At 29.7% G+C, this 25,565-nt stretch overlaps 1 protein-coding gene across 2 annotated transcripts in view; it reads right to left on the bottom strand.

Moving 5' to 3' along the window:
* Positions 1–25,565, bottom strand: part of LOC131844449 (diuretic hormone 1-like) — a 53,383-nt gene that overhangs the window by 2,202 nt on the left and 25,616 nt on the right. The window contains exons 2-6 of one of the 2 annotated variants that reach the window (XM_059193344.1): positions 15,461–15,493; positions 4,374–4,505; positions 3,165–3,257; positions 1,855–2,005; positions 1,415–1,499 (exon numbers count right to left, since the gene is read on the bottom strand). In XM_059193344.1, coding sequence (XP_059049327.1) covers positions 1,486–1,499; positions 1,855–2,005; positions 3,165–3,257; positions 4,374–4,505; positions 15,461–15,463 — 393 coding nt within the window. In that variant the 5' untranslated portion in view covers positions 15,464–15,493 and the 3' untranslated portion in view covers positions 1,415–1,485. Of the gene's footprint in view, positions 1–1,414; positions 1,500–1,854; positions 2,006–3,164; positions 3,258–4,373; positions 4,506–15,460; positions 15,494–25,565 lie in introns of those variants that run through there. The other variant, XM_059193343.1, reaches the window with a different exon arrangement.

The following is a 25,565-nucleotide window of genomic DNA, read 5'->3' as shown; positions in this document are numbered from 1 at the left end:
TACAGACCAGTCCCAAAATTATTTTTGCTGTAATTTATTAATGTGATATATTTCACATTTTTATTGTAGTTATAAAGGCAGCCCGTTAATTATTAAGTAATATTTTTAACTTTTATTTCATACGTTCAGATAGAGATATTCGTATAATAGATGATAAATTCTCTTAACCTCTATTTAGATGTTTGTTTGAATGCTATAACAGATACACTAAAAATATTGTAAACACTATTATTGCAACATTTTGTGACAGTAGTCAAAGAAACTACTCACGTATATATATACCACATAATCCAGTTTGCTACCGAATTTTTCCTTATACGGAAACTTTTAACGGAAATATTACTATATTAAGTACATGCATATTATTATGTAATATTATGTTATCTGTGGTAATACTTTTTACTATATTTAAATTTACTCAAAATGCATGCATATAAATTTACGATCTGTATTCTTTATTAAATATTATCTTATTTAAAGATTACATATCTTTAAATAAAGTATTATTTAGTAAAGAATACTGAATAAAATGAAAGGAAAATGACAGTCTGATGAGGTTCACAACAGTTAACAAAATAATATTGGACACTTAATCTTTTATTCATTTATCTTTATTAGTAGCACTTAAAAAAAAAATAAGACGTTCTATTTAGTCGTAAATTTTCTTCCTCTGATTTTCATTGTGCAACATACCTACTACTACTATATACAATCTGCGGAAACGGCCACAGCTATCCTGTATAATGTTAACTCTAATAGATCCTGAGTAGTCTTCAGAGAGAGTGAGTATACGACGGATCACATATATGTACTTCCTGTGGAAACCGGATATGTAAATGTATTTTATTTTAGGATACTGTTTAATAAATACATAAATAAAGTATGGATAATACTTACCAGAGTAGAATATTCAATTATTATTTGGATGCTATTTTTACGTGTGTGTTATTGAGATAATAAAAATCAGTTTTAATATAAACTTATATTTATTTGAATCTATATTTTTAACAAGATTATAATAGAAGATTTGTATGACACTAAAGCGATTATTAAACATTTACTAAGGAAGTCGATTATGAATATAATTTAGATTTATGAATATAATTTTTTGCAGTGTAGGTAGAAATTGAATTACTTTATAATAATATTTCATTGACACATATGATAAAGAATTAGACCACTAATAAGACTTAAAGAATATAGTTAACCACAATTAAGAATGTAATTTAGTTTTTCTGATGAATAAGAAATATTTTGTTGGGTAAAACCTAATTATGGTCAGGGAAAACTTAAGTTACTGTTAAAAAATTATCTATTAAATAGTATAATAAATTAATAACACCATTATTATAATAAATAATACTGGTTATTCAAATTATCTACAAGCAATTAATTGAGAAATTTTCAGTATTCTCAAGGTACTTAAATGATACTAATGAATAATTATGACTAGTTGTCCTTCTCTTCTTCAATCTTCAATCGTAATTATTCCCTGGATGCTACAAAAAATAATAAAAATGTAATAATCATTTGCATACATCTATAAAACTAACATAGAGGGCTTCATGCATTGTTACTTAGCTATTCTACTTTCTATTAATTATTTTATTTACATCTCAACTACGGGACTACATTTATCTGCATATTGTAACACAACCTATTATTTGTTAACGAATTCATGCATATGTGTCATACATATATCATCAACATCAATATCTCTACTCATTCACATCAATTCTTATACTTTATTTCAAACTTACTTATAATTGATAATTACCTAAACGTGTGATACGACAATCCATTTGGTTGTCGACTTATATAATGGTAAATATGTATTTTCCTGCGTCGTCTCACCTCGTTTTCCAACACGGTTGAGGTAACTCCTGTTGTTTTGTACGAGTCTTTCCACGAGGCTGTTGTACACACCCCGTTGCAGCACATCTACTGCCGGATTCACAGAGAAATCCCGACGTTGACGTCTTAACCCCACGTTGCTACTTGTCACCTTCATTCAAATCTTTTTAATACTACATAATATTGTTCAAAATATTACATACATAAATACATATAAAAAAATATTCTATCACTTTTATGTATTTACGTTTTTATTGAAAAACAGTATTGAGATTTTAAAAATCGAAAATTCATTATTTTTTCTTTTGATAAATATTCTGCCAATTTTAAATCTCTTTGGGACGACCCGTCTCTTGTTGACATTGTAATTTGTTCAACTAATTACAAACCAAGTCCTAGAACCTTCGTAAAAAGGACTGAGAAAATGTTGAACAATTAAATAAGATGGAGTTTGTAAAGTCGACCTCCAATTACTCGATTTGCTAAAACAACCAAGTGATGACTACGTACATTTCGAAATGAAATAAAATTAATATAATCGAGAATTGGAAAATTTAATTAGCACTGCGTTGATCGAGGAAAATGTGTTCACACTGTCATTATTTGTAACAAGGATTTCATTATTTAATTATATTCAAGTAGTATCCATGAATCGGATTCATTCAGATGTAGCTACGTAATATATAAGTTATATTTAATCTCATTAACGATACAAAATGTCTTTATCTGTTTAATTGAAAATGTAGATTACAGAAAGAAATACAAGAAGGCTTTCGTTTTCGTGACGTTCGTAAATAAATAATAAATTATAGAAATATATATGTTTAAATATTTATGAAATAATTATTTATTTAGCGTCTTGACGTAGTAGTTACATGAATCGAAAAGTCCTGAATTGGGATTTGGCCGACACTAAAAAAATATATGTCGATTCTTATTCTGACTTTACAGTGATGAAAACACCATCGGTTATCAACAAATCTCAAAATTCATCCCGTAGACGGCTGTAGACTAGCCACTTGTCGTATTCATTGGATTAAATATATATACAGAGACATATGGGCGCTCTAGTTATAGCGTCAAGACACCAAAACATTGGTGGTGTGATATGATAGATATAGTTTTAGTTTTATAGACTATGTTTTACCTTACGGTACTACCGTCGTGACGGTTTATTATTATTACTAAATATTATATATAATTATAGATGTGCCTTTATGTCATCAAATAATTTTCAAAATGTATGATATCAATTACGTCGATACATAAACTTTATCAAAAATATTTAAAACTAAATTGTATCACAATACCTGTGAATCGTGTGGCATCTCAGCGAGTAAGTAAAGCCAGGGTGAGCCCGCATAGCGGCCTCCCATTGCCGGTACAGCATAGCTGACACTCTCCTAATAACAAACACATAAATCATAAAGAATTATTTACCACCAGTATAATAATATTAGTAAACTAAAGATACAGACACAGGTGTTTTAACGTTAATTGAAAGCTTATTGCGAGTATATATTCATATTATGTTACAATTACTTATGTACATTCTATTATTTTCCACCTTCTGCGCCCGCGGTTTTACCGGCATGAAATTTATAAAATATGTGTTATTATATGATGTATAAGCTATATTACTGTAAAGTTTTATCAAAATCCGATCAGTATTTTTGCGTGAAAAAGTGACAATCATCCTTCTATACTCATAAACTTTTGCGTTTAAAATATTAGTAAGATTACGACTATAAATCTATATATATGACAGAAATATGAATCTATTATATAGTAATACTGTACCGTTAATTATGAGGATTAATGTATTATTTCCTAGTTTTATAAATAATTGCAAATGCTTAGAAATACTTCCATATATGTTGTAGAAATCTATCAGACAGCTATACAGTAGTAATACTTAATAAGAAAAATAAAATCCTCTTTTATGCACATTCGATGAAGCGGATTCGTATAATTTTCCAGCTAGTGAACAAAACTAACGTATTCTATAATAAAAAATACCTCAATAAACTACTCACTTGCCTTGCGGCTCACGCACACTGGCCTGCCTATGTAAATCAAAGCAAATATATACCTCCCAACTACGAAATTTATTCTTTCGACAATGGATCCGATTTTTATTTGCTTTCAATACATTTTATTTGAATAATAAAAACAAATATGTACTTTATTTTGAGTAACAGTAAAGTTTAAAAGTCATATTCATAACACACTCTCTTATCATATCTACTAGATAAAACCGAATGACATGAAAATGTCTCGAAAAATATAGTTCAGTTATGTTTACCGTGGAAAATCGAAGAGAAAATATATATGGAGAATTAGAGAGATAGTCGCTGAAATCTCTGCTATAAAAATAACTGTTTATTGATAATCCCTTCAAAATTCTAAAATACCTGTTTTGTGTTGGGGTCACAATGTATCTAGAAGTGACAATAACAAACAAACAAGAAAATTTTGTTCCTATTTACTCAATTGATAAAAAATATATTAAAGCTTACGTCATCAGGAGCAGGAGGGTCAATTTGTACTAAGTCGAGAGGTGTGAGTGGTGGGAGGGAATCAGGCGCGGGCGCCATCGCGGCACTAGCCCCGCCAGCCACCACAACCACGCACCATAGCCCCCACCACATCTGAAAGAAAAGATAAAATGTTATAAATTCAATTAAAATTACTTCTTATTAACAATCTGAAGGCGACTTACAGTATTCAGTTCCAATCACGGTAAGTTAGGTACACTAGCATTGTTATATAGATCATAATTTATTACTAAGTTGATCTGAGAACTTCAGCTTCGTAGAGGTCTTAAAAATGTATCTAGATTAATTAACAATACAACTTATTTTTAAATGACTTCGATTAAAATATGTTACAATTTACATTATAAAATTAAATAGATATAAGTGATTTTACCAAATAATCTGTATGTAGCGATTATTTAAATAATTTATTATATAACATTATTATTATTAGTATTAATCGTTCCAAAAAATGACTGAAATCCGAGTACTCCTGACGAGGCACAGACCAAGACAACAATTCAAAACTTTATGATTCGGATTTCATGATTTAAGCTATAACGAAAAATAACGTAACATACAATAAATGTATATGAAATGAATATAAAATATTATAATGAAATGTAAATACAATAAATTCTGATCGGAGCATACACCTGCACATGTTCTTTATAGACTATATGAAACACCTCGCCTCGACAGACACATTTCTACCCCAGTGGGAATTTTTAAAAATCCTTACAGTAAGTGAATAAGTACATTCACATGTACGTCACATGAAAAAACTCGACGAGAAATACCTGGAGATCTGTTGATTGGATAGTGTATTGCATATATTCATATCGGATTCCTTATTTTACACAGAGAGAAACAAGTGAGAAATGGTTCTATCCTTAAACAAATATTTTTATTTATCCACATAACGCGTCAAATACGAAAGTTAAAAGTAACAATACACAATTTAAATTTTGCGATTGTCTGTTAGAGACCGCCGCCTTTTGTTTTGTGCATTTATGAATTAAATTCTTTTTGTAATAATTTTTCAGTTCAATAGTGAGTGTTATTATTGTTGAAATGATTCGTTATTATTAAAGGTAACTCTAGAAACATTAGATATTTTAACAATCGTCCGGTTTACAATGCTTCTGGATACCTAGAATTGTAGGCGTGTATACATATTATATAATTATGTAATGTAAGACATTTTTCTACAATAACATACAACGAGGAAGAAATATATAAGATAATAGTAATATCTAATATTGTTGCTACGTCTCGTACTACGTATGTACGATATGTAATGATTTAATATAATATACGTAGAAAGTGAAAGTTTTTAAAATATATATATTATATATATATTTTAAAAAAATGCACGCACCAACTGCGTGCAGTTTATGTTGATTGTGGCTGGGTACAAAATTTCGCAATCTTCGACGAATTCAACTAGAGCAGGGCCACAATGCATATTATGCTAAATACACGACTTATATATAACTACTATCGCTCACTTTCCAATAATTTTGCTAAAGAGCGTAAAGAACATTTTAGGAACCAGTGAACAGTTACAATATGCAAAAAATTAAAAATAAAGATTATTATTATTACTATAGTGATCTCTGATATGGAAATACCTACTTTTTGTTACGACGCTGCTTCACTAGATACGAGTCATGAAACGCACAAATAGGTATTTATCTATTCGATAGAGTGGTGTATACAACTAGTACATTATCAGTAAATAGAAAACATAGGTTCTTTTACTATCTTTTAAAATCTAATATGTAGAAATATCGTATCACAGTGTTTGTTAGCGAACTCGTCTGAAATCGCTATATATTTATATTATATTTCTATATATATATATTATAGATATGTAATGAATACAGGTTACATTTAGTTTTTTTACTTTACAGGCTTCCAGTAATAATGCAGTAATTATGAAATAATTTGATTGTTATTACGGTTACGAATTACATTGTTTCTCGAGTAAGATAGTAATGTTTATTCAAATTAGTAAAAATGAAATATATTAAGCTCTAGTTCGCACTTATTTCAGTACAAGAGAGTGAACATCCATAATATAAAATAAGAATGTCTCTTAATAATTTTAGGAATATCTCTTAAATTTATCGTCCAACATAAGAAAAAAAAATTATCAATATCGATGTAGGTATAGTAAGAGTAAATTTAAGATCTCTTAGGAGTTGAATCGCTATTGATTGAGCCTTTGAGTTTTTGTTATAGGAATTTGCCTCATAGAGTGTGCATTTTTGTTATGTGGCCTCATAAATATTCAACGGGTTTATTAATTCTGATCATGCTCGACGGTTCACGTACATAACATTGCCAAGTAACACACTTTGACTTTTATCTTCTATTATATATTATTTCTAACAGTTAAAAGGTCATAATGAATTCAATGACATTCTATTAACGAAATTTAATACTATTATACATATATACAAGATTATGATACATCTCTCTCTATATTCGCCCTTTTTCTACGTTATAGTTTTCTGACCTAATCTTTTTCTGATTCTCTTATCTTCTTTGTTATGTCTATCTATTGGCTGTTCTTCCTATTTCATTGTCAGACTATTAGATATGCTTATATATTTATTATATATATTTTTTTCACATATATTAAATGAATGAGTATGTGTGTGTGTATGTGTGAACATGTATATACTTTTTATGCGATATTGATTCCTCATCATTATTTATATACCTCCTACAACTTTTTCTGCACAGTCCACCATGTGTACTTTTGGTATTATGTGTATTGTACCTATAAATAGGACATGGATTTGTTTATAATTTCTGATAGTATAGATTCAATATAAGGCATGAGGGACTAAAATAGTTAACGGACTTAATATACATTTTAACGCCCACAGTAATGTAACATCTCAACGTTGTTATTCTTTCTGTATTTGTAAATCATTTAGTTTTTATAATTAAGTACCCAACCATAGCATAACTTTTGTAAACGTCCCCACAAACATTTCCAGTCAAAACGAAAGAAATCTTCTCTTTCATAAATTGAAATATTACGTTGAAATTAGTAAAATATATAGTAACAAAACAGAGAATTACAAACGTAGAGGCCTTGAACTGGTTAAAAATTACAAGAATATATTTTCAGTAAGCTGTAGTATTAATAATACTAAAGATATGAAATAGTTGTGTCAGTAGTCATAATATATTGTATAATACAATTAGTTCGACAGCATGTAACTACTGCACAAGAACTGAGCACAGATATAGATATGATGTATTTATAATAAAGTTTTAACAAAACATACCTCAACTAAGGATTTTTTACTTAAAGTAGTACTCAATATATGGAATTTTTATTTTTAGGATATTTAGATTTTTTAGTAGGTCGGTTTTGTAGTGGCTTTTATTTTTGACATATTTAATTCAAGAGGATTATTTTATCAGAAAATAGTAATAGTATTAATAGCACTGTTCTTATGATGTTAATTATAGATGATTTATTAATCCTGTATCACGACTGAAACCTATCAGTCACAAATTTGATTTAATTTTGTTATAATTGCTTTCAGATACCTATATATTTTATTGAAATAATTGGAATGGCTAACAAGATTACGGTTCGCCTGATGGTAAGTGCCTATAACCGTTGTCAAACAACAGCCCTATAAATACCACGATAGAATACTTATTATATGACGGCCGTGATAATACTCATGCATTAAAATTTTGGAGGACTAAGATATCATTCCTCTTATTCTATGAGTTTACTCCGGTATCTCAACGTTCAACTAAAACAGAGCTTAGAAAGCAAACTATTTGGCGACACTGAACTGAACAAAGTGATCTTTTCAAAAATAATATTATTGAAGAATAATTTTTTTAGTAATATATTATTATAGGTATGATATCATTTCAGTAATATAAGTATAACTAATCTTTGAAATAATGCTTCTTTTTTAATAATCATTTGAAATTTTAATTTCCACTGTTCATGGGGTCATTATTTAACGTCAATAATTTTGTTCTGGTAGCAAATTCTTGAACCGAATTAAAAGTTTCCATTTACGAGTAGTTGTTTATCCCAAGGCGCGGGAGGTGATTTGTCGGATTTTACGATGCACGTCGGATATTCGTCGCTTGCAGGATTACGATACTCATCTGAAAAGCCATCCCACAGACCTTTATAAACAGAGTCTAGAGACTCTGTTTATAAAGGTCTACTCTCTTTCTAGGTCTAGAAAGACCTAGAGGTCTTTCTAGACCTAGAAACTCTGTTTATAAAGGTCTGTGGTAAGTATTTACATTTGTTTCCTTTTAAATCACTGCACTATTATATTCTATAACTATTTTATAAACCAACTTTATATATATAACATAACATTATACATATAACAATGACGAAACAGAAAACTCAATACGGTGACTATAAGTAGAAGACATTAAAGTATTTAAATAATAGTAAAAAAAATACTAAGAACAGAATTTAATCAATTCTGTAGTTGTATTAATCTAGCTGCGACACGCTCATATTCATTTTTTATGTATGCAGGTAAGTCGACAGCCCTCCTAATGTGTCTATAAATATGAATAACTTAACGGACATCATGTCATCATATGATGTTCGTAATAGTCCTTTTTGTCATTGCGTATTTCATAATTCCTGTAAACTAAATGTCAGGCCTCCATAGTATATGTTCATATCCATATAGAGTTTAGTTTAGTTATGCTTATATGACATGATAATGCTTCTTCCTTCTCCCTATGCAGTTTTAACATATCGGATCTCGGAAGGCGCGTATTCGTACATAAAAGTATGTTTGTTTTTGTGACAAATAATAAAAAGCTGCAAATATCATTAAGTCTTGGAACAATCGGAGTTTTAGAATACTTTCGTCCATTATTCAGAGAGCCTAAGAGTAATTGTTACAAATGGTATTTATTTACACAAATGACCCTTATGCGGTGTTCCACTTGATTTAAACGAGGTCCTACACTGAAGCACTGAATAAATAATAGTACAAACTGAAGTGCTCTGTTTACAAAGGATCCCAATTCCCAAACAACTTTTGCTGTATTTGGTCCATCTGCCCTCATCAGTGTGAAGAGTACCTAATTTAAGCATGGAATCTACATCTAATTTATCTATTTCTTTAATGCCTTCACGTAATAGAGATAATTGTCATTTAATTTGAAAGAGGAAATATGTGTTCTGAATAAGATATTACAGCTTCTATTTGTAGATAGAAAGCAAATAAAATACACGATACCAAACCGCTATAAAATTCATACAATATTTCCACGTAAGTGACATATTAATATACACGTTGAACGCTTTACTGGACGCGCTGATCAACGAGAAAAATAGCTCAATGTGACAGATATGAAACCGAATGCTATTAAATATTATATAAATTCAATGGAGTATAAATTCAATTAAAATTCATGGAAGTATTTGTCTCGTGCTACAATATTTCACAAATTTGTTAACAGTACCTATATTATACAAGTGAAATTTTCTGCTTCACTGAAAAAATTATGGATATCGGGTACTAAATTATACTTTAATTGTCTAGAATTAATGCTAAAATTATTTTTCAGAGATACTTACATTTTGATTTGTATTACAAGATCAATTTCACCTTTTTATCATGACTACAAATATAAAATATGAATTTTATTCAAAAATAAACAAAAGAACATATGCACAATTGGAGTTCTATAGAAAACTATAACTCAATAATTAAAATAGATAAGGTTCGTATTTAAAACTAACAGTACAAGCTGAGGTCAAGTTAATAATTTGGGTTTGGGATAGTGTATGTTATGTTATGTTATGTGTACTATAATGGTGGCAAACAAACATAAGGCCCATATTTATTATTATTATTGGTGTACATATGAATATAATTTTTAGGATACATAGCACATACTTCGTGATCGTAAGTATTTCCTCATTGTATACCTAGATTCTTTCATGAAATTAACATAACATTATGATTTCACACATTATTTTTTTCTTATGCACCTTTCAAAGATGTCAGAAACAAACCTAGTCATAAGAAGCCTATATATTCAGTAATACACCATTTTTTTGTATATATGACCGAGGTGAAAGTTCGATAAGATAGACGTCACGTAGTCACCGTCTTTAACTGTGGTTTTTGGATGGTACTGGGGTAGAACTGAATACGTAAACAATACAAAAACAAAACATATATAAGTATATAACCTACACCGTCGAATACAAAACAGCACAGGTGGCTACGTGTATATATATATGGCTATACCTAAAAACTTGTAGGTATATCATGCCTCCATATCCTGCATTTTCACTAACATAAATCACTGTTTAAACCAGAACTCATAGTAGAGCAGTAGAATAGATCAGACTGAGGCAACGCGGACGACTTTGTATGAGGATTACCTCAAACCATTCAAATACCATCTTTAAATAATTGCCATAAAACTTTCTAAGTTATTTGATACATAAACAAAATTTTAATTGTTGTCTTAAGATGCTTATAAACAGATTGTTCCTACGATAAAATATCGATCAGAAAGATGTTATCTTAAGTACTTGGCATAAGCCATATCTTTTCACGGCCACAAATTACACAGGTAATTCTACTGCGAGAGCGGAGGAAGGCTCGTCAGTCAAGATTATATCGTTCCTGAAACATCTTTTTGCTTAAGACCTCCATATCTTAAGTCCAGTCCTATCTTCTCGCAAAGAACCTCGCATTAAATCCTCCCTCATTTTAAGGTAATACGACATAATAATTTTAAATTTTGTCAAGAAAACTAAATATATAAATATATTTAGTTTTATTAAATTAGCATGTCTGGCTGTAACTGACGATGCCTTTCTATGAATGCCTATTATGTAATTGTTATCATGTTTAACGTTATTATCTATTATCATTATTTTACCACTACCACATTAAGTATTTCCAATAAAGTAAAACATTAATAGAGTAAATCGTATCATATGCCCTCAATCAAGTATTATGTAGATAATATTTTTGTTAAATCCGTTATTTTTTGTAATAAAATGACAAATATTAATATTTTGAATTCATCAATAATAATTTCGCCATTGTAGAAATATTTATAAAGAAATCTCATTGGGAACTGTTATTCTAATTTACATATATTTAACTTTTGCTAAAACTTTGAATTATGATACTATGTATTTCTCTATGTATATAATTTATATAATAATATGGAAGGAATGGGCTTACTATAATCAATCTTAGAAAGCCCCCCAAGAAAACAATATTTTTATTACAATACTTATTGTTCCATTTATGTTGTATTCAAGAAAACGCCAGCTTTATCTATCTTAAAGGAACAATGGACTGCGGACTACGTCAGCAGGGCAATCTACATGCTCGCTAGTTAAACTGAATACTTCCAATGTAACAGATGATGAGCCAGGGTGTTACACTCCCATTGTTTTCTATGTTACCATAGAGCTAGCAATCAAGTCTGACTTTTCGCGTCGTTACCATAGACAAGTATATTGTAGCTTTAGTGAAATTTGATACTTTAGCTTTATATCAGACTTGGTGTACATCTTGCAACTCTGTCTGTATGTGTCTATAGAAAACTACAGTTTCAGCTACTAGTAAAGGCAGTATTCTAAAGCAATAGAACGCTACACCATCAGCGGTGTAGCTTTGTAAAACTGAACCAAATTATGAGAACAGGCAAGTATTCTATGAGGTGTTTCCTGTTCATCTCAGAAGCGTTCCGAACCGAATATTTCCTTAGAATATCTTTTCTCCCTACCAGCCGCCATTGCCCCACCACAATTATTTCAGCAAGGTAATCTGGAAGAGATAGCGATGCTGATTCCCGAGAGTACTACAATGGCGCCTCCAAGTCTCTTGCGATAGGATCGACAACCACTATATTATTCCATTACTCAAATATATATTACAATAATATTTATAAAAAGTTCATGACAATCAATTAAAAATAATTTCTTTTCACTTTATAACATAAACTTAGGTAAATAACTATTTAAATACTTATCTGCACATAGAAATTTAACGCAATCTATGAAGGGTGTTAAAGTATCGCTTAATCAAAACATTATTAATCACATATAACTCTGCCACTCCGACAATTATACACATTCAATGAGAGAGTACACGCTCAAGATATGTTTAGACTAGACTAGAATCTGTTCACCCCATAAATGTGAAAAAAAAATAAAATATGCTGATTGTAGCACTACATATTCGCTACTACTCCAGAAAAAGAATATCAATTAAACTCCATAAGAACTTCACATATCACATTAAACACCTGATAATATTATTATTTCGATACCAATGATCATAATCGAAAGATATTTTTTAACACCGTCCTAAAAAAATATAGTTTAAACATCTATAAAACACAATAACTGTAATCTTATAGAGGATTTTAGATCAATCATCCTATTCTCTAACTTCGCCCTGCGGCATGCAGGAGTTAGAATTACCTATTACTATAGGTACACAATATAACAATATTCTTCTGTTCAAATCTTTTGTCTATAGGTACACCTACTCGTATAGCTTTGATTGATTAATGGCGTAATGCAAATTAGTATATAACTAGCAAACTGTGACATTCCCTTTACTTTCGCAGCCTGACTAAATTACTACACAGATTCAGTAAACTAGATTAATTGTTAAGTGATATCGTATGAAAGCAACAAAAATACTGTACCTAATAAAAATAAAGTTCGATGTAGTTATCTCTCTATCTATCTTCACGCCAAATACTTAACCGAGGCATAACCGGGAACCATTTGACTTAAAGTCAAGTACATAAATATGTGTGCAAATATCCCAATTTAAATCAAATTCATAAAATGTATATCTCACACGTGGTATACAAAATTTAAATAATATAATGAATACTTCAAAGAATAACTTATCCCGCTTGATATTATATCGATAAAAATGTAAATATATTTAAAAAAATGAAAATTTTAGCCTCTACTGATGCGAAATTGTACGCCTCTGATTAAGTAATATGTATATATAATATAATATACCTCGGTAAAGCGTGTCGATGATAAATTGTAAACATTGTACGGATTCATAATAAGGGTATAGGCAAAATAACTCAGGGGATGTAATAAATTTGTTTTGGTAACTCACCGGGGCAACCCTTTGTGACTATTAGAGTTCCAATCAAAGTTGTGAATAAAGTCCACATCTAATACTTATGAACAGCCAACCATATATTATAATTATTGCCAACTAACAAATAGTTGAAAAAGGAACCGTATTCACCAAATTAAAATGTGCAATTTTGTAACTCATTCTTTCCAATGCTCACAAAGATTGAACTGTTAAACTAGTAGTATTTAAAGTTCCTCAATTAGTATTTAAAGCAAAAAAATCGGAACTAATATAATTACAATTTAATTCAACAATTTTTTACAAAACCTAACTAGAAAATATGATGTGAGCGTGCTGAAATAATCTTCTGTATTTGTGCGAAGAGTAAGTAATTTCTGTAAAGAGCGAGAAATATCGTATGCAACAAGTGTCCACAGACAGGCAAATATTGACATCGCAGCCGCCGGAAGTGCGCTGCCGGGCTCTTCCGCACCTCATCACGTATCACTCGTGCCAGTGCTCTTGCATTCAACTATGTTTGTGAATTGCACCCAACGATATATGTACATTCGGTATACATACAAGCAGAATACATTTTTCATTAATATATTATATGATAGTGTGTTCGTCTGACTGCTTATCACATTTGTTACGGCTAAAGAGAAATTAATGTATATTTATAACAGTTTTCGAGTACCATACCCGTAACTCAACCTTCACTTAACTTGGAACTAAATGGCACTTTAAAAATTGTCCTGAGATATCATTATAATGAGATGAAAGATATATTGTATTACAAGAGGTACATAGACCGTTTTATATCAAAAGAAATTTGCCGAAGTCGCATTAATTCTTATTTGAATATTGGCTCTACATTAATGAAAAATTTTCATACTGATAGTACCCCCTACGGAGAGATATGAATATATAATGCACTCTGTGATATAGTGAGTATTGTTAGTAAAGTGCTGGTCAGATACTGATATAATCTAATCTAGTATAAATACCATTTAATGAGAATATCTACATTACAGTGTATACACACTGCATAAAGTATTTTTTTCAAATCCACGTACCTGACGTGGATAGTCAAATTTGAAATTATTTCGGCGAAATAAGTAATGATGAAAATTAGACATAATTTCGCATCTTTATATTTATAATAAAATCGTTTTCCTGATAGTATTTTCTTTTCTCTAATAATAGGTACATCATTAAGCAGCATTTATTATTAAAATGTTTAACTTTACTTTCATCTGAGTTTACTATTTTCTGAATTTTGCATTCATATGTATTTCACTATGAGTATTCTACGTTTATAATGAAAAAAGAAGAAGAAGAAGAAAAATAATAGCGCTTCTTGTTGGTATATTAATCCTACTTGCCAACAGAAAGTTAAAGGAAATCTTTTGCTACGTTTACTGTAACTTTGTATTGCTTATGTATTGTAGCGCCATATGCAGCAAAGACTGGTCACAAGCAATGATATTTACCTCATTATAGATGAACACTTGAAAATCAAAGTTGTGACTATAGAATATTGGAACATCGCTACTACCTACATGCTTTGGATGATATGTACATGTCAGCACATTCGACGTAAGCCTAAGGCTATACTAATGCGATATTTGCGATGCATTTGTAGACCGACAACAGTTGCAGATTATATATGTGTAGATTAATATACCGACAACACATGCCTATATACGAGTATGTATGAGTTCACAATGATTTAGAAAGCTTCGCTGTTCGCTGACTATATGCCCAAAGTCACAAAATATTTATTTACTTAGTCTATCTTATTTTAAGATAGTTTAGAAATCTATGAGCCGGGAACAAAAATATTACTGGAATATGTAACGATACCAAAAATATAAGAAGTGTTGTACTAAGTTTCTAGTGGCGGCAAAATTTATCCATAATTCTATACAGTAAAAAACTTACCATAGTTTTAAGGAATGTAGGATTATTTATTATCTGCAACAAAAACATTATTAGATTAGTATATAGATGTCCACAAGCTTTGTAATGTGGAATGCATTATTATTTATAATTAATTACAGTTATGTAATTTTATTAAATTTAGTACTTAATATATTTAATTTAAATGTGTTAATTCAATATCTGTGGATGTAAGAATTACGGAAACTAGAATACCATATTATACTTACCTGTCTAATACCACTTGAGTAATAAACTGTATATAGCACAATAGAACATTCAGCATATAAAACAACAATTGAGCATTAATATACTAATTAAAAAGAGATTTTTTCTTTTTCAAATTCGTAACATACTTGGTTCATAACATATTGTTAAAAAAAAAATGCTGTACGACAGTTTGTTTTTCTTTTAGCACCGAATTTAACAACCAAGGCCTTTATACTTACTGGTCGGTCTTTGAACCGTTATAAAGCAATTTAGTTAATATTACACCGTAACTGATGGTAGGGCATCGTGTTTTTAGTCATAAACTTTTTGGTGTCAAATTATTAAAATAATAAAACACAATAGAAATAGTTGTTAAGCAGGAACTTAGCGCTTTTTCGCAAGCCCTTGTAACTTTCCGGTCTTTCATTGAGTATTGTAATACGTACAATAAATAGTTATTTTAAGTTAGCAGTTGACAAACTTTAAGCTGAATCATTATAAAGTATCTAATACAAACACGTTTATAACAAATATTACGATATATTGAAGAAAAGGCTAAATGTATATTTACATACAACATGCTGATTTAAGTATTTATTATACTGATTTGTTGCCATAAGTAGAGCATATTACGCAATTGCACTGAATTGCAATGACGTTGTTGTCTTAGGGTTTCATAACTTAAAACATATAAATTCTTTTTAATTTTTGTATATTTATTTTTATCAACTCAATTTATCGAATCTAGAAATATATTACTGCTGTAAAAACCGATTTCAGGTTAAATATATCTATTATTATCTCCCTATATAAAATGTTTATTTCCCAAAAATATTGTAATGTTGATTTTCCACAAGTATGCCTAATTTAGTTGTTCGGGGTAGGCCAGACTTTTATTTGCCTGCATTGAGACTACTACTTGATGATCTTTACGTCTATAATTATCAGTCTGGGTTTCTTCTGCGTATTTCGTAATTGCTATTTCGTAACTGCGTAATTCTATTTCAGTTTTTATCACTCAGAGCTACAGTTTATTATTTGGTAAGCGACATCTAAACTTTGTTTAGTTCCCGAATGTACACAGTTTCACCACTAAAGCATAGGTCTAAACTGCTAGCGGCGTTTCTTTTCAATTTCTCCCCCATTTTTCTGTATTTTTTTATTCTTGCCTATTTCGTAATAATGCATAAATTACATTTACGGTATATCTACTATTCATCTTTTCCTATAAAAGTTAAGGTAAAAGGAAAATAAATGAATGCTATTATTTTTTTATTAATATCAAGATATGAAAATTTTTAATTAAGTTTAGTAGATGAAAGCAACCTGAAGTCATCTTTGTACTTACTTTTTTTTGTAATAAGTATGATAGGTATATTCCATACAAAGACAGTAATGAAATCCTTATGAAGAAATACCCGAAGCTGATTGTTATGGTCTATTGGAAAATATTAAAGTTTTAATAATAAAAAAAAACCAATAACTGTTATAAATTGAATGTGAGGTACATAAAACAAAATAAAATATTTTTAATATTTAAACACACGCGATGTAAGCGATTATAATTATTATGAATATTATACGTATATACAAAATAAAATAGAAACCGACTTGAATAAACACGTAATATAATTTTTTATGATCAAAGTTAAACGTTGAAGTGTTCTAGTAGCAAATTAAATAGAAGTACCAATGTATGTGGGTACCAACATTGATATCACTGATGTATTTTGAAGCGAAAACGAAATAGGAAATGTATGATTGTATATGTTTAATTATTTTTTAATTAATTAAACAATGTAACTCCGAATAAAATAATTACATTTCCTTCGCATTTACATATCTTTCTGTTAGCGAAATCTAAGAGATTCAATTAAAGCGATCATAAAATTGGAAGGTGCATAATTATATCTGGATATATGAAATAATTATTCTGTTTAATGTAGGGACAGATCTATCGCATTGGTTGTGAACGAAGGGAATTCGAGAGGGTAAGGTAATGCAATATTAGCGAGCGAGTCAAACTGGCCGTGCAAAGGAAATGACGGACATGACCCAATTTATGTACAACGCCTCCCATAATTATGTCGAACATATCGTATTAATCTATTAGATGTACCCATTTGTGTTTACTTAAAATTATTTATGTATGGGGATGATCAAAAGTAGAAAGCAAGTATAAAAGGCCAGTTTAAAAAAATATAGAAGCCTCTGCGCTTAGACGACTTACACTAAAATTTGGGACTATATTGGACAAATTGTCTGGGTCTGTAGCATAATCAGACCCAATTTTTTATACACTCACATAACATGAGTCGATCTAGTACTATCCAATGGGTAATGTTCGGCACAATTTTAATGTCGGATCTAGCCTGTTTCTTTTCAGCCTACCACAAATATAAAAAAATTTACTATTTATCAAAATTATAAGGGACCTATGTAACGCTGAGAGTAAATAATAAATACATTTAGGTACAACTACTTATAACCACATTCTTGTATTACAAACGAAAACTTTGTACTGAAGATGACTATAGGTATAAATTGTTCGGTGTTCTCTGCATTCCTTTGCGAATTGTTTCCATATTGTCGAGTTGAACTGTTATAAGTAATTCATTTTAGGTAAACATAATATAATTTATAGTATCTATTATTATAATGCTGCTAATTCTAACAATTGTTGCTACTTGCCATTATATACCTACTATCGCCAGCTATATAATACTTATATCTTTTCCCAGTCCAATAAGGAGATATATAATGAAGATGCTAGAATATTGGAATGAAACATTGTTGTCCCAATGATAAAATTTTAATTCTAATGCCTGTTTTACACATATATAGTGTCTACGTGCTATTGTGATACTTAAGAAATTAGACTTAGAAATTATTGCAATCAACTGCAAATACTGTAAAATATATGGATAACATTGGTCAACCTTCAAGGTTAGAGGGCATCAGATGCGATTACAGCAAACAATACGTTCTCTACCATTCTAGATGCTGATTGATCTACCGTCGGTCAAATACTCTATAGATGCGTCAACAGAACACTTCACAATTAATTAACCTGTCGTACACGATTATACCGGCAAATTACGACTCGATGACCAAACTCTGTTTATCAATATTGCTATCAATGACCGAAATTTTTACAATTTATTTCAGTCAATCCGATGGCGTCCTCTCAAAAATGGTATAAACATGTTTTAGAAGATATTTGAAAGAAAGAAGCCGTACGTCCAATTAATAATAACGAGGAAGTAAACCCATGAAGATACATTCGCAAAAGAAGGACCCTAGAAATCCGTTTAATTTTGGCAAAGATATTGCGTAACGTATACATAGATAATGAATTGAAAACCTTTGCCAGTCGATAGTAGAAATATGGACATTCTTAAATTCTTTACCTTAATTGGTAGGTACATTAAGAAAAAATGTACTTACTGGGTCATGACATTATTACATATGATAAAATATAACTATATCCAACCAAAATTGATAATCAATTAACTACTGTACTGATAAAGGAAATATATTGAATCAATGTATCATTTAGTTTCAATATAAACAGACTTATGTGAAATGAACAACTTAAATTGTATATGTAAATAATTTTGAAACACTTTTATAAACTAGAATCTAACTCAGGGAGCACAAACTTATATTGAAAGGAAATTGGCTTCTTATCAACCTAAAGGCCGAATCATGTTTGAGATACTCGTACCATACTTTCAGTAAGTAAATTTTGTTTCCATATGACAAATGGTCTTTATAAAGAAAATTATCCTCTAGATTAAATATATGTTTTATGTTTACGTAATATGTAATTACTTATTTCTTTACATAGTATAAAATGAAGTCGCTTCCGCTCTTTGTTCGCTTATATCTTTTAAACTACGCAATGGGTTTCATGCAATTTTAGCAATGTATAGAGTGCTTTAGGCGAAATGTTTATAGGTATATATATAATATAAAATATTATACATGTACATGCGAAACCGGGCCGGTTTTAACACTAATATTTGATAACTATTTGCAAAAAATTAACAATAGACGCACCGTTTTTCGCCTGTTCTTCTGGGGTTTCCACAAGAAGTCAAGCCAATTATACAGAAAATAAGTTCTTTAAATTTCCGTACATAGTTATAAAATATTTTTTTATGAAAATAAAATTAATTATAATTATGTACGTATGATAAATACATAATAATAATATAATTAATAATAAGTAGTATCAGTATTTGTAAGGAATTAAAAGCTCTTTAATTTTGTATGTGTCTATTACACGGCACAACACATACAAGAGATAAAACCTTGCCTTGTGCAGATGTATTGTGCTATGTTTCAGTGAAAACAATAAGTAGGTATACCACATATACTGCTCATCATATTGTGCTTGATTCGCAAATACAATTAATTTACAAAGTCGGTAGTTAACAATGTAAATGCAATTACATAATCACGGACACTAGAAACTTAATTACAGATTGCTTGATATCATTGTGATAATTATTAGTAAGGCATACGTGATTTGAGTAGAGAACTAGGTTCATTTATGTTGAGAATACTAGTACGTGCCAGTTTAACAAAATGGACATAGACTATTATGTATAATTCCCCCTTTGTATAATAATAACGGTATTAGCAAGGATTTGTTATATTGTCCTGTCCACTTTTTGTTGGACAAGCTGCTAAGCTGAAATAACAAACAATTTAACTCGATTCAATAAAAAATATTTAAGACTAACAGTAATTCATTTGTCATTTAGAGTAGGTAAAAGTAGAAGTCTGCAATTTGATAAAGTAAAGTAGAATATGCAAAGTCTTCAGAGTTTATTATCGTTTAGTATTTATACCGAAATATTAAAGTTAGATATATCTTGGCAAAAAATTGTACAATTTGAAACTACTTCAGTAAATATACCGACGAAACTACTACTTTTTTTAATTGTTCTACTTGTGGAGAGTGTTTCAAATGACAGGTAGAATAAAAAAATATGGCTAATATGGCTTATATTAAGTTTATTTAAATAAAGATTATTTTTATTTCTATTTCTTAGTACCTATCTATATATAATATCATATAAGTCTAATAAAAAAAACTAATGAATGGACTTTTTTAAAATAAATATTAAAGTAATATCCTTTTTTTACTTATTTTTTTTTATATACGTAATATTACAGATCGCGTAGAACTAAGCAATAACTCCTAAAAAACATAAAGCTGTATGAATAAAAATATTTCTAATATTCATGCAATATATAAGGTTAATATCAATTGCTATCTATTTACGAGCGCTATTATGTTTAGAACAAAAGTTTTATGACCCTGTAGAGGGTGCGTTAACGTCAAAGGAGATCTGTTACTAAGTAACTAAAAATAAATTTTGTGAGGCAGCAATAAGTGGTAAGTAATATTTCACATTCTATAACAAAATTAAACATAATATAATAGTAATATTTAATTCTCATCCCGTATATATTTTTATCTTCAAGAATAGACATCTATTCCACAATAAAAACAATTTACATAGAAGATGGAAGCATAGTTACAACTACTTATATTTTAACACAATTGGATGTACATGGCAAAGATTATCACAATAATCACGCCAACCCTAGCTCGAAATGAAAGTTCTATTATCTAAAATATTAGGTTATTATGTGATTAGTACGTACCTACATATATCATAATATGTAACTTACATCACCTTCGTCCTTTCAAAGAGTGAAGTTATTTCTCTAATCGGTACAATATATAATATTAGTATAAACTATATTTTTATATTTCCAAAACAATATGCAAGAATGTACTAATTTATTAATTTATCTAGTACTTAGTACAAACTCTACTTAGTGTGGAACTCGATGAGGCTGTGTGGGTTGTCCAGAGTTATTTAAATTACTTTAAATATAATACAGTTATTATAAAAGACTGTTATTAAACGTGAATGAAGTAGTGCATGCAGCAGTCGGCATGCGCCCACGTGCCTTGCACAGACGTCGCTTTTCACTTTTTTATCATACCCGTACCACTTTGTAAACAGCTCTTTTATATTTCCCATTTCTGTTCCTCGTCATCACATTCAAAAGCAACGAGCGTCCTGTTGTATATTTGTACGTATCTACAAAAAACCATTGTGAAGTTTTTAAATTTTTTAAGTAATCCACTTAAAATTTTTATACGAATAATTGTATACGACAATTTGAGGTCATAAATGCAGAGTAGAATTGGAAATTCAAAGATAGTTAAAGTGTTAAATATTTCTTTAACGTGTTCTTTTTATTAAAAATATTTTTTATATATAGAAAATTGAGAACAAAATAATATATAGTAATCAATGTGGAACACATTTCTGTAATTTTCTTTCAGTGATATTATAAACTGAACACAATAATACAAAACTATCTACTCTTACTCTTTGGTACACTTTTAAGGCCCTTTTCTTTTATTAAACTAACAAATTTTATAAACTAACAAATTATTAAAATAAAATAAATTAGAAGTATACAAGATTTTTCAGGAAAAAACGATCAAAGAAACTGTTTAAATTTGGCATAAATGTCATGTATCTCCTTATTTCTAAAATCGGCTAAATAAATATATAATTAGTGTAAATAAGTAGAAATTGGTTTGTAAGTACGCCTGTAATAAGGAGAGGACACCTGGCTTTGAACCTTACCTCTATTTCCAACCCCTGATTATTTGCTCCCATATAATCCGACGACGATGTCAGCACAAATGAAATCCACAATCCTTTTGTCTGCAATGTTTTGTTAATGACCGAGTATAATTATTTTTCACACTTTATAATATCATACCGTCCTTTCATTTTATGAGAACAACACCGTAAATAGAATCCGAGGTTATCTTTATCCAAGTCACTAGTAAATGTGAAAGAAGACTTATTTCAAATATACTTATTATAATATACGTATTTTAAGAGCTACACAGTGCTTTATTTTATTTAATTAGACTATTAAAGTTTCAATATAGTATTTACATAAATTTGATATAAGACTAAAAACGACATTTTGTAGAGATGGGATCTCGAACAGATAAGAAGTATATTAAATTTTATAACTGCTTCGAATAAGAAGCGTATTGAAATTCGAAATCCGGCCGGTTTATTAAAATAATATCTAATAGAACTTATACTGTTAGCTGCAATGGTATACTGATGAAGGTATCTTCACTCCGATTTCCTATTCTTTATTGTTTTTTCTCTGCTACACTTAACATATTTTTTTTCAATCGAAAGAGTATTCTTTCTGTAAATGAAATGGTAATATCCTTACAACATTCTTGTACGTTAACAACTACACTATAACAATGTTTATTTCGTAGATATCCTTGGCATTTATTTCCTTGGTACATGCTTATCTATCTATATTATCTAAAATAAATTAAAAAAGATACGTCTTGATCCTCACGCCATGTGCTGACGAGTGTCATACAACAATTTTATTAATTGCGTATCGAAAAGACTCACTCCCCCGGTTGACTTTAGCGCTTTCCCCATTCTTCATCTCGCCTTCAATTAAATTCAATTTTATCACGAAAATTGTTTCCAGTATGTTACAAGAAGCTTTCAAATTGATTTGAATACACATACCTACCTAACTTTACAAATTTATTAACTTTAAGTTATACCTATTTCCCTGAATATGTTCTATAATATTATAACTTGTAACAAATCAATCAATCATTTTATCGACCTAATTTCTATTCATTAATTGTGTTTACTTAGTTACATTAATCTGTAAGAAACATAGCTGAAAATATATTGTATAAGTTAAGTTACATAGGTATAAAGTTTAAGAGCTGTGTTCATTATATTCCGTAACCTAGTCACCTAATTAATTGAGTTGACACTTGCTAAGTAGCTAATATATACTTACTTAGTTCTCAAACCTTAAAACATATTTTAGGTTTCACATATGAATTACAAATAAAGTACTGTATGAATATGATATAACATATGAATTATCAGTGGCTAGTGATGTAATGCGAAACGGTGGACTTGGTGAACGCCACCTCTTTTGAATTACCCTGATCACACATGGTCATCATCACACAAGATGGTATGGCGTAGGATCAACTACACTAATTGAACAGTAGTCACATAGGACAATCGTCCGACTAAACCTGATAATATGAAACCAGGTTTAAATAGCGGGGAAAGTGACCGGAGGGTTCAACTACCATTAAATATAGTTAAAAAATTCTCGTAGCACATTCGTAGAGTGATCTCGTAGCACATTCGTAGAGTGATCTCGTAGCACGAACATCCAAACTCAGATTAAATAAATGCTAAGGTACCTATTTCTATTTATACTATTGGCGGTAGCTATTCTTTTCCAATTAACGTTAATGTGCACTCGTAAGAAGTGGCTGTCCCACTCGCGATCTATTTACTGTGATGTACTTAAGCCCCGTGTGGGTACCAGACGTGGCTAACGAGCTTTTTATTGTTATATGAGTATCTTTAAATTTATTGTCTTTTTTTAACTAATGAACATCGCCAGTATTTGTAGATACGTAGAGAAACGAAAAGTTAACGAAATTTCATTTGTATTTTATTATTAAAAAATACGATAGTGAAATCCTTAATAATTATAATAATGAAATTAACAACAATGAATATGTGGAATTCATTATTGTTAATGGTTGACCTGATTTTATACATTGCTAGTATTGAGTTCACTAATCCTTATTACCAAAAAAACCCCTCCGCTTAATACCTACAACACGATACTACGCGAAATGCATAAAGTACCTAAGCAAATAATAAATTTTGATACGTTATTTATACCAAGCAAAATAATATAGCTATAGCCTGATAAATGAAGGAATATATTTATCAAATAATAAAAATATTGATGTCCGTATTCTGTGAGATGAGTAAAATAATATTACCTTTCTTGATTATGACAAATTGGCTGCCTCGGCAACGGTTACTTATGATGTTAATTGACAACGTAACGGTGAGAAGCTTCGGCTTCTTCCGAAGCTATGGTTTGTAATTAAATATTAGGTAATTTGACTATATTTATTAATTTAATAGACTTTCATAAACATATTTGTTGAATAATTAACCAATGTTCATGACATGTAATTTAAAGTTGACGAAATAATTATAAAGAAAATGGTCTATACTGAGAATAAGATGAGTTTATAATTTGTCATGCAGAAGTGTACCCTTACATAATGATGTAATAAGTATATGATTTTATTTGCTCAAATTATATGACACATATAAATCTATAATATAATTAATAGTTAAGTTTTTACTTTTCTTATAAGTGTTTGGAAAGTTCTAGTCTAAGACGTAGCATAAATGATTAAATCCTAAATGTGTTGTGTTAAATGATTGTACTTTATTCTCTTCACTCATTTGTTATATATGAAAATCAAATATAAGTCGAATTGAGCTATGTTCTACGCAATCTGACAGTTGGTAGACATAAAATTTTCCAAGGGTCTTACTTATATGGTTGAATAGATTGAAAATAGCGTTCAATGGCCAGTGTAAACAATTGTGATAACCAGCTTCAAAAGTATACTTATTACTTGACTAAGATTTCGAATAAATTAACAATTCGAAGAGCAACATCATTGTACTTTACTCTTGTGGATAATGAACAAAGAAGGTGCTAAACGATACGGCAATTAATACGCAATTAATCACCCGCGGCAATTTATCCAATAACTTCTGACGATTACCTACTGCGGCAGTCTTTAATGAATACTTCCAAAATAAAAGAGCACTTGTTCAATGTAACTTCTTCACTGAATAAAAAATTAAGATACTTCTAGTATTATTTCTTGATAGTTATTATTTTTTAATGAAATTTGAATTTTGGAGAGCACGAACACTAATTAGTGTTCGTG

Source organism: Achroia grisella, unplaced genomic scaffold, assembly GCF_030625045.1.
Source record: "Achroia grisella isolate CSIRO2021 unplaced genomic scaffold, CSIRO_AGI_Agris_v1 utg402, whole genome shotgun sequence".
Classification (NCBI taxonomy): domain Eukaryota; kingdom Metazoa; phylum Arthropoda; class Insecta; order Lepidoptera; family Pyralidae; genus Achroia; species Achroia grisella.
The sequence above is the reverse complement of the archived record's forward strand: the minus strand, read 5'-3'. Positions and strand labels throughout refer to the sequence as shown.